At 38.7% G+C, this 11,939-nt stretch overlaps 1 protein-coding gene across 1 annotated transcript in view; it reads left to right on the top strand.

Moving 5' to 3' along the window:
- Positions 1-10,168: 10,168 nt before the first annotated feature.
- The window catches only part of dnah9 (dynein, axonemal, heavy chain 9), a 135,342-nt gene continuing 133,571 nt past the window's right edge, over positions 10,169-11,939 (top strand). Inside the window, exon 1 of the mRNA XM_077245650.1 lies at positions 10,169-10,577. Coding sequence (XP_077101765.1) covers positions 10,221-10,577 — 357 coding nt within the window. The 5' untranslated portion in view covers positions 10,169-10,220. The remainder of the gene's footprint in view (positions 10,578-11,939) is intronic.

The raw sequence follows: 11,939 nt of genomic DNA, 5'->3' as shown, positions 1-11,939 counted from the left end.
ATTACTCAGTCAATATACAGTATATTTCAATATATATATATATATATATATCAGTGACATTTAATATTTTGACTTTCTTCTTCAGTTATTCTTTCACCAGACAAAAATGATCAAAATCAAATATCTGACCGGGGACTTCTGGTTGAGTTGACTCGGAATGACCCAATAATATATCTCCATTAATAAAACAAGAAACTTGCAGGAAAACAATTGATGGTTTTATGATGCTTCACATCCATCGATGTTTCCAAAACTAAAACAAGTCCTTTTCCATCTGTTCGTCAGCTTGATAACATTGTTGTAAATTGTGCTCATTTGTCACCAAGATAATGTGGAGTACGTCACAGAAAACGTGTACGTTTACAAGATCAATGAATGTAAAATATTCCTGTCTGGACACTGTGTTTGTGGTCAGACCTGAAACAAAAGCCGAGGTTTACTAGGAGCTTTAGTAGCGCACAAATTAGCTATTTTAATATAAGAAATGCTTTTACATTCAAATGTTATATTTGACTTTAGTAGGACCAAGATCTGGCCGTACAGTTTAAACAGGCCTTTATTTAGCTCTTCTGGGCCTGAAACACACGTTTGATTTATTCAGCCCCAACTCTGCAAGGTGAGCTCATGAACAAACTCGGCGCTGTAATCGAGCTCTAATTGGGCCTGATTACATGCTATTACAGGGAGTTCAATGAGAAGAAACACGAGCGCTCAGTCCGGCATAGAGATGCTCTCGTCGCGAGGAGGAATCGTGTTTACATGTGATCGATAATCATCAGTCCGTCGCACTAATCCTGGGTTTGACGTTAGCCAGCTCTTCGCTCGGATTGTTTTTTTGAGGCATTATTTTCTGCGTGTCCAATTTTCTCTCAAGATTTGCACGCGGTCATTTATCAAACGCAGTAAGTGTGTTTACACAGTGTCTTTGCAGTTTATGGCCATAAATGTAATCGGGGGGGAACAAAAACCATTTAAATCTGATGATTGTATTTAAAAAAAAAATTTTTGTACATTAACCCTAAATCTTTAAAACTCACGTTTGTATTTATTGTGTGATATTACACTCTAACCAGCATGATTTGACCCTTCACCTTTGACCCTTTCTAACAATGCTATCCACCTGTTTCCGGGGGGCGCTACTGTAAAACATAAAGTGTGTGCAGCTTCCGGTCAGGAGGTGGAAGCAGCATACCAATGGTGTTGTGTGCTATTTAGCCAAGAGGCTAGGTGTTTTCTTTTTTTTTTCAGATCATTTTTTTACTATTTAAATTTAGTCGCAAACCTTTATGAGAGTTGTCGTCACGGAGCTCATGGACAACATGTGCTAATTCAGTGGCCAATTTTATTATAGCCTACAATTATCCCATTATATACACATCTCCATGAGTTCGGTGCTGATGCAGACGTGTTCATGTAACATGAAAGGGTGGCGCTGCCAATAAAACACATAAAAGCTGTCACAAAGAACCGGCAAAAGTAATGATTATGAATATGTAAAATATAGCAATGATACATTTTAATTAGGCTATTTATTAATAAACAAGTGTTTTCTGTGTCGATGCTGACTCGCGATCTTCACATTAGTGAACGTGCCGGAGAAAATGCACATTTCATACGGATTATATAGTTTTCTTTCGTTTTGAATTGTTCCTTTTCAGACATTTCAAGCGTTCTGTAGAATATTTATATATATATATATTTCTCAGGTCTGTAAGGCAAGTAGACTACGCTGAGTTTCGGTTCATTTATGAGACGAGCTGCAGTTCAGGCGCCGGCGCCTCCGTGTGGTGATATTATTGTCTGCTATATTTACTTATTATTTATTACATCCAGGTAATTTGTTGATGAAACATTAATTAAAATGAAGATACAATTAATAGAAAACAAAATTAACTTTAAAGAAAGGCTTAGTGCTTTCTGTTTGAGGTCTGTAAAAGTTTTAAAGCAGTCTTTTAGTAGGCTAACGCTTTCAGGAAACTGTCACGTCCGTAACACGTGCGAACACGAAAAATAAAATAAAATGAATATTTTATTTTCTGTGGAGAGCCAACCCTTCTTCATCCAGTGGATAGTATTTTTATTTTAGGTTGCGCAGTGTAATTCACACATTTCAAAGAATTACTACAAAAAAAATCTGCCACCTAAAACTTTAAGATTTTTTTGTGTCACGTCCGTAACGCATGTGTATTTCCCTCATATTAAATATAAAATGCATGTGTTATATTTTTCTAATGTCTGGACTCCTTTTATTAATGGAGTATGATATATAAACAGAAGTTTTAATATATTAAATGCATTTTTTGTGGTATTGTATTGTATAATGTTAACTTCAAATAATAGGCTACTAATAGTAATTTAAAGATATGCTATTGGATCTGGACGGGAAGGATAACTCTGGGAGTTGAAATTCTGCCTTCACACACCGCGACACTGGTTCGTGGATCGATTTCGGTTTTATATCGCGTATGTTACAGCATTTTTAACATGATTATTTAGGAACAAACGAGGGTCTCTGTTTAAGAAACGCCGGCTCGCAACGGCAGGTTCCAGAGTTTAGCCTAACCTCCAGTTTAACTGCCACAAGTTCATCTAGTAATAAAGAATTCATCGTGGAAAAACACGCTGTATTTTTATTGCATTTTTAATTTATAAAAAGTTAAATAATAATAAATTTTCATATAAATATTAGTTTAGCCTATAACGTTAGTCGATCGTTAATTCTCCCGACGATCGACTAAGAACATGTAATCGAATGCCCATCCCTAGTAGCCTAAGTTACTGCTATTACACCCTTTTTTAATTTCGTTGAGGTTATGTTCCCACATCGTTAGCAAGTTTGGATCACTAACGTTACATCTTGAATGACTATCAACTGTTGAATGAATGAACGAGTGTCACGTCTCGCTTGTTTACTTCGAACCGGAAGACGCGCCCACTTTTGACGCAAGGCCTCATGGGACGTAGGAAACTTGTGGATATGACTGAGTTTTTATGTTGTTCAGGTTCGTGTTGTTCATGTCGAGAAGGCGCTGTTTTCTGCTGACAAAGCAAATCCACTGATGAGATTGATGTGGTAAAACCCACGCCATCGTTACTGTTCGTATCACTGTGATCAAGAGCTGAGATTCAGATATGATAATGAGCGTTTGCTTTCTGACCAATCACAGCAGAGCAGCTCTCAGAGAGGCGGAGCTTAGAGAGACGAAGCGTTTCAGACACTGAGAGAAAAGAGCTGATGTGCAGTGGAGATTATGAGGAAATCTGTGTTTTTGAGCTTGAATGCATGTAAACCTGTTAGAGGAGACGCTAAAACTACATTAGCAACATTTAAAATAGCATAATAGAGGCGGTTTGCTTAAATAATCTGCGGAGGAACAGAAAATAGACATTATAAAAGTGAAACTTTTTTTGTTGGCCAACAAAAATAGTTATTGCAAGTTCCAACATCTTTTAAAGCATTTCCTCAGTGAAGTTGCTCATGCTGGGCATCGGTTCACACGAGGCAGGATCTGCTTTAACATCAAATAAAGCATTTGTACCGCATTTTCGCTGACTTAATGCTCAGGGAATTTGAAGAGTTTTCAGTGACATCATCAGAAGTGACATCATGTCTCGAGTCAGAACACGTTCGCTGATGAACGACGTCGTGTGTGCTGTCATGACAGGTGGATGAAGGAGTGAAAAAACCTCTAGTTAATAATGAACGACAGATGGTAGAAAGACTTTGAGTAAATCCTCGTTCCAGCACATCAGTTTGAGCCGCGTTGCGGAGAAGGCTGTCAAACCGATTTACAAGCTCTTAAAGTTGTAATTAGCACACAGAATCACAGTCAAAGCAAACATCATAAAAACAGCAGGTATAATTTTCTATATTTTTTTTACTAACCCTAATCCTGCACCCATGACACTATAGTAAATTTATGTAAGTGAGGAGAGCAAAATAAAGTGTGAAATATTATACCCACAAATTCTTCATACAGTGAATACCAGTAACATTTATACAAATTTGGGAGTCAAAAATTTTGGGACACTTTGAGCTGATCATGTTTTGCTGAAGTGTTTTTTCTTTAATTGCTAATGCAGCTTTTTACAGCACAGACTGAACAACATGAAGCATTGCTTGGTGATTGGTTGAGCTAAACTGGTATTATCTAATTGTGTAGTTAAATTTGACAGCTGACAGATATTCAAAATAATTCATGTGTGAGAGTCTAACAGAAGGACGGACAAAACCAGTGAAATATAATAACTGAAGGTGAAAGGAGAAACGTTGAAGGTGTCTGAATGAATTTTGGTTTGGCTGTATGTGTGTTACATTGGGAATGGCTTCTATTAGATGAGAGTAAATGTGTTATATGTGGGACTGCGGGTCCCCAGACGGCCATTACTCCCAATCTCCGGTTTCAGAGCGAGTCTCGCTCAAGCCTGTTGCTCTTGGCTTTCCACCAAAGCGTGAAACTATGAAAATTGTCCAGTCATGGCCTGAAGCGCTGAAACCACCGGTGTTCTCCAGCGCAGAGAAGCCAGAGAAGATACTGTCCCACAAACTGGAGCTGGATGATTCCCGGCTCTGCCAGCGCCAGATAAACGCCCAGCTTCCTCAGCCGGTTTATCAGCATCTCTCATGTGTCAAGACCCTTCAGAGAACCAAGGACAGGAATAGCCTGGGCGTGTTGTGTAGCGCACATGGAACAAGAGCCTTGATGGCAGACCCGAACACTGCGGGGTAAACTGAGCCACTCCTCTGTGTGTGAGGATGAACAGCTGAACACACAACAACAAGAGATGAGGATTTGAATACGTCAGATGGTGGACCTGCGCCTGGACACGTCCACAACGCATCCCTGAAGTGTCCGCAGAGCTTGTGTCCACTAGACTCTCCCTGCGAAGGCCTCATCGACACCACAGCCATCGCCACCGATCCAATCTGACCTCTGACCTGTAATGCTGCCTGAATCATAATCACACACTGTTCATTCGTTGGCCAGAGGAGGACTGAGACTGAGCCTGGGTTCTCCCGAGGGTTTTTCTCCATTCTGTCACTGGCCACGTTTCCATTACCCTTCAAATTGCGCGAATTGAAATACGCCCAATGGAAAGTTAACGTTCGCATGAGGAGGTTTTTCTGGCAATTCGAAAAATAAATATTTCACAAAACTGCAATGGAAACAGTTTTTGCACATTTACAGTCACTTGACGTAGAAGACAGAGTTTGGACAGAATACGAGACAGAGTTCTTTATTAAATTCATAAAAGACAAAATAATTACAGGAATACTGAATTCTAAACCTCAAAGAAATGCCACAATCAAGACCTCGAATCAGAAATGAGGAGAAACACCCAGAAACACAAGCCGCTATAGTATAAGAGTATTTCCTGGCCATTAATGCTGGATAGCACACACACACACACACACACACACACACACACACACACACACACACACACACACACACACACACACACACACACACACACACACACACACACGTCTCCTTTGATGAGTAATAATGGCCAGTGCAGTGGCTGGGATATACGTAAACCCACCAACATCCGTCACCATGATTTTTGGAATGACTTCTCGCGAGAGGAAAAATTACGTTTTAGGGGCATAACATCGGTTAATGGAAACGCTGTCCTTTCGCAATAGTTTTTTGTTGACATTTAGAGAAAAAATAAAATTAAATCTGTAATGGAAACGCGGCTAGTGATGGAGTTTTGGTTCCTTCACTGTCGCCTTTCTTCACCTTTGGCTTTTGGCTTGCTTAGTTGGGGACATTTAATTTTATATTTAACAACATTATTACAAAATTATTTTCCTGTTATCTCTGTAAAGTTGCTTTGAAACAATCTGTATTGTAAAAAGCGCTATATAATAAAGGTGACTTGACTACTACTCTAAAGGCCGTTCACACTGGCTACGTTTACATGCAACCAAATAATCCGCTAGTGACTGAAAGCTTCATATAAACACATCACTCGATCCGACTGAGCTCCATCCCAATTAAGATTTAGATCGGATTGAACGGCGTTTATTCCTTTTCTAATCCGATCGAGAGAACATGTAAACACTTGATCGGATTGAAAACCGAAACTGAAAGGAGTGCGCGTGTGCAATGATGTAGATATAGCGTAACGACGCACAGAATTATTAGCCCCTTGGTAAATATGATCAAAGATGGCTGTAAAAAATAAATCTGCATTATTAATCCTTTTGATATTTTATTTGAAAAAATGCTCAAATCTAACCTTTTATTGAAGTAAAAGAATTGAAAGTGGGGAAAATCACATTATGAAATAAATGTTTTTCTCCAAAACACTTTGGGAACAATTATTCACCCCCTTTTATGAAATACTTTTTGCAAGCTCTGAGTGTCCTGTAATGATGAGTTTGGAGAACGCCTGACGTAGATCCGAGATCCTCCAGATCGTGTTGGTGCTTCTCCTCTTCAGCGCACTGGTCTTCTGCAGGGCTCAGCTCCGGGACTGGGATTGGGACTGGGATTGGGACTGGGATTGGGACTGGGATTGGGACTGGGATTGGGACTGGGATTGGGACTGGGATTGGGATTGGGACTGGGATTGGGATTGGGATTGGGATTGGGATTGGACCTGGGACTGGGATTGGACCTGGGACTGGGACTGGGATTGGGATTGGGACTGGGACTTGGATTGGGACTGGGATTGGGACTGGGATTGGGACTGGGATTGGGACTGGGACGGGGATTGGGACTGGGACTGGGACTGGGATTGGGACTGGGATAGGGATAGGGACTGGGATTGGGACTGGGATTGGGACTGGGATTGGGACTGGGATTGGGACTGGGACGGGTTTTGTGCTCAGTGACACATTTTTGTTTTGATGTTTGTTTTTGGATCGTTGTCCTGTTGGAAGTTCCAATCATGGCCCGTTATAAGATTTCTAGCACAGGCTGTCAGGTTTTGATTTTTTATCTGTTGATATTTGATCGAATCCATGATCCATGCATCTGAACAAGACGCTTAGAACAAGAAAATTAGGCCCACAGGATTACAGATACAGCAGAGTATTTCACCTTGTTATCCCTGTATGACCCAAACCCATCTAAAGTTTTTGCTGTCAAAAAGCTCTTTTGTGGTTTAATCTGTCCATAGAGTGTTTGTAAAGTAACTGACACGACTGGAACTTCAACGGGACGGGGTCTATGGACAGATCAAACTTGTTTTTTTGTCAGCAAACGCTTAAGATGAGTTTGGTTCATACAGGGATAAAAAAGTGAAATACTCTGCTGTATCTGTAATGCTGTGGGCCTAATTTTCTGCCTGAATTTATTTTAGGGCTTTTTTCTTGATGCATCACCATGAAACTCACTACTGAATTAAAAACATGCTCATCACAGAAGAGAATTCATTTAATGTGTGAATAGTATTGTAATGCATTTCCAATAAATGAACAGATTTATTAAAAACTGACCCAGACGTCACGGCAAGCTCTTGATATTCTCTTCTCACTGAGAGCCAGTATGATGGGCTGATTAATGATCATATATAGACATATCGTCCTTCATCTGGTGTTTCTCCGGCTCCCTCCACTGGTCATGAAGACAAACTGAATGCATTTCTGTAATGCTGTCCAGCAGATCTTGCTTTATGTTTCTAAACACCCAGTTCCACTTCCAGCATCTTATCAAGCTGATGAATGAATCTTCATATCCGCATAACCAGAGATACTGCGTTACTCAAACACACAGAGCAACTAGACATCCTAAAGAAATGCGGTTTGAATTATAGTTAACAAATGAATGTTGGATAATGCCAGTTATTAAGAGGAAATATAATATATACTGGAAAACATTCAACCGAGGACCAGCATAAGCAGAAAATAAACGCTGATAATATGATTATATTTATTTTAGGTTATTGCATTGCTTGAGAAAGCAGAGAGAGTTCATATGTGTGTCTGAACATTACTATACGCATCCCAGGATTCCACAGTGTAACACAGACACTGAAGGGGGATCCGGCACAAATCTGCAGTATATTAATAATGACATATTAATGCATACGAACAGACAGCTATTGATGTTACTAAAGAGGTCTATATAATACCTGAAGAATGAGCCAATCACGTGAGCCGTAAATGTCATGTGACCAATCACTTGTATGAACTGAACTTACGTAAAACTAATAGTTCAGATTCTAGTTCTGCTACTAATTAAATAAGTAGATTTGGGATCATGTGACTATGTGCAGTGTTTTTTTTGGATCATTTGCACAAGTTTTAGATCTGTAAGAGTTTCAAGAATATCTCACGTTTGACCAGTACAAACACAGACTTTACACAGACAGGATTCGCACTGTATGATAAAAGTTTCAGGGAAGTCGCTATCAAGCAGAAGAGAATCAATATGATCAAATGTGCTTTCTTAATATCTTCTCTTTTAGCGCCACCCAGTGGCATCTGAGGGTTCCTGCATTCAGAGCAGTTCTCCATCCACCAAACACACATGAAACATATCATCCAACACGACTAAAACTGCTTTTACAATCCACTACTAGTCAAAACTCATTTATGATCATGGATTAGAAACAGGCCTAACCTCACCTCAAATTCAAGGATAAGAATATACTTACAGTACAATATCCAATACTGTTGTTGTTTGTTTCTGTCGTTCTCTCCTGTATGTGTGTGTTTGTCCCTCCTCTGTTCCCGTCCATCCTCAGAGCTCCGCCCCCTGATATCAGCTGTCTCCTGTGATTGGCTGAGAGAGTGCATGCTCGATATAAAAGCAATTCTACAGACCTGTGTTTGGTTTGCACACATTTAGCCATATGGGGAATTTGGTTAGTTATGTTGCTTATTATTTTGGCACGGCCTTCTCCAGGTAAAAGTTAAAAGCTTTAAATCATGAAAGCTTTAAATAATTTTTTTTTTTTAAATCTTAGTTAAAAGCTTCGGTTTTAATACTTTCCTTTAAAAAAAAGAGTTAATTATTTAGAGCTCTTTTGAATCTGGTTACTCAGTTGGCACCGCTTTTATCATTTTTATGTTGCATCCAAAACACCAAGAACTGTATCAACAAGACCTCAGATCACATGATCTCCAGTGCTAGCCGCTCATTTGCATGAATTACAATAGGCCACGCCCACTCAATGTCAATCAAACCGTCCTCTGCCACAGAAGTAAAGCACAGTATAATTCTGTATTTGCTCACTAACATTTTTAAACAAATTGAAATGTTACAGGTTTGTAAGCTATAGCCAGGTTTCACTGACAGGATTAGGCCTTTGTTTAATAAGAATATTAAATTAGAATTAGAATCGTGCCTTAGAAAACAAACATTACTGATGCGCATCTGAGACAAAACAATGGCAGTGACATGTTTTAAGAAGTGCTTTTAGTTAAAACAGCTCAAAAATGCATTTTAGTGAGGGACTAGATTAAGCCTGGTCTGTGAAACATGTGTAAGTGGTGCATTTTAAAATGAGCTGCAAATGCGCAGTTTTATAATATTATTGAGAGAGAAAATAACTTTATCTATGTAAATCATTGAATGCATTTATATCAAAGCAGTTTTATCCATATATTCTGCTTTTGTGCTGGGAATAAAGCACATTTTGACTCAAATTTAAGATTAAAATGTCATCAAACATTTTTTTCTTCCTAGCCATAACTGTTTCAAAGAGGCTTGTGTATTCATTCATGCATCACTTAAACTCAGTTGACACATCAAAATTGATATTAATTTGTAACTACTTTTTACAATGATTAATTAATTTTGTACTAAAAAAGTAAACCCTTTTGATTGACCCTTTTTTTTATATTTGAGACGCTCAAATGCGGAAGACGGACTCATAATGAGAGACTAACGTTACATTAAATATATGTTTAATAGAGAGATCAAAGGCAGTCAGAGAGAAATAAGTCAAGTTGATCGCTGATGTATTTTTTTGCAATTTGAAGCAAAAGTAATATCATACAAAGTATAGTGTTATAAATGTACATACATTCTTTTAAATGAAAATATATTTTAAAACACAATGCGTATGACCGTTAAAACGCGTCATCAGTCAGAGATGAAGCTCCGTTTGTTTACAATGATACATTCAAATAAATAAACTGACGGTTTGTCTTTGGCATAGCAACAGCCGGCTGACCCATCATGTAAACACTGGGTTGCTATGGAGACAGCGGTTTAAAGCAGATCCAGTCAGTTCAGTCAGTTAAACTCATCGGCAAAATGGAAAACAACGAGCAGTCAAAAGTGGACAAAAGATATGGATATTTAGAAAACTGTGTGTTAAAAACCTTTAATCTAAAGTCTGACCGCTGGCAAAAATGTCTTGCCGTAGAAGAACAACGTGAGGTCATTCAGGACTTTTTAGATAAAGCTGACCAGACGACTCTTGTGGTGTCCCTCAATTCCTCCGGACAGCTGATCCCAAATCTCGGATTCTCGGGACGCGGGAAAAACAAATCTGTTTATTTTGTGAAACAGAGCAAAACAGCGCTGTCCGCCAACACCATGAAAACACATTTAACTTGGGGAAGTTTGTCTCATTCTCCTTTGGAGGAGCTGTCGGTGCTTTTGGAAAAGGTGAGTCGAGTTCGCGATGCCCGATTGGCTAATGAATCATTCTTTTGAATCGGTTCTTTGTAAATGAATCACATAATCAGATTTTCAAAATGATTGTAAGGCCGTTCGTGAGTTACATAAATTCATTTATAAATGCAACCAAAGTAAGTTAACTAATGCATTTTTAGCTATCAAATACAGTGTTTGATACAAACTGCAAAGCTATTAAGTTAACTAACTTATATGTATCGAGTTGGAATCGTTTTAAAAGTCAGTTGCAACCGTCTTTGCTTCAGTGTTGTGACGCATTTCCAAGAGAAACTGAAATTGAAAAATTACTTGAAAGTTAAGTCATCTTTTACTCACCATGGTGTTGTTGTTCCAATGCCTTATGTCCTTTTTTCTTTTCGGGCCACAAAAGGAGATATTTTGAAAAATGCCGTGCACGCGCTCCTCCATACAGACTCAAATCTTACAAAAACATATACAGGTATCACGAAATGCTACAATGAGACGCACGCCATATATAGAAAGTGTTTAGGCATACTATCAGGATTTGCGAGGAAGAAACCGTATTCTTCTGTCAAAATAAGGTTACTGAGCTCGGCCGTTAAGTAACGTTAGTGATAGGAGAGACGAAGCTTTCCAAAGATTTGAATCAATTGAACCAATTACTTCGCAAAACGATTCACTGTTTCGAGACGTTTCTAAACAGTCATGACGTAACGAAGCCTCGTTTAGTAAAATCATTGCAGTTTGATACACGCATAGTCTATTGTCAGTTTATGGTCAGACATATTGTTATGTTTAAGGACATTATGAAATTAAGATAATGTCGGCACTATGTCATGATTATGATACTGTACAATTACTGTAAAACACTCGTTGAGTCTGCAGTCTGAACATTTTACCTCAGGGCGTAACTTTACATAGCCTACACATTAACTGAATTAGTTGAGAATCTCACCTGAAAATCCGAAATCATCCACAATCTTCATCCACGCAGTTGAATTCTGTATTTTGTCTTGAAAGATTATGTGGTTTGTCACAGATAATTCAGGGTATTTGACAACTTTATTGAGTTTTTCGTCGTATTTTCGCTCCGCTGTTGAGGGTGTGACCGGGCGCCTCCGGTAGGGGGCAGCACACGATACAGCCTGTAATCACGGCACAACAGGGCAAAATGATTTTGATTAATAATTACTTGGACAAACACATTTTTTTCTGTGTATTAACTTGCACTGAATAATTGTTCACTACAAGACTAGTAATGTCCGCTAACAAAGTAAATAGCGTCAATTTTGATTTAATGACGACTTTAAAATAACAGCTGTGTTATTAATTAATGAGTTTTATTTTCTTTGACAATATTTCAACAATCCG

The sequence above is a fragment of the Siphateles boraxobius genome, unplaced genomic scaffold (genome assembly GCF_051911475.1).
Source record: "Siphateles boraxobius isolate OS27281-9 unplaced genomic scaffold, OSU_SipBor_1 103, whole genome shotgun sequence".
NCBI lineage: Eukaryota > Metazoa > Chordata > Actinopteri > Cypriniformes > Leuciscidae > Siphateles > Siphateles boraxobius.
This window is presented reverse-complemented; position numbering and strand designations above follow the sequence as displayed.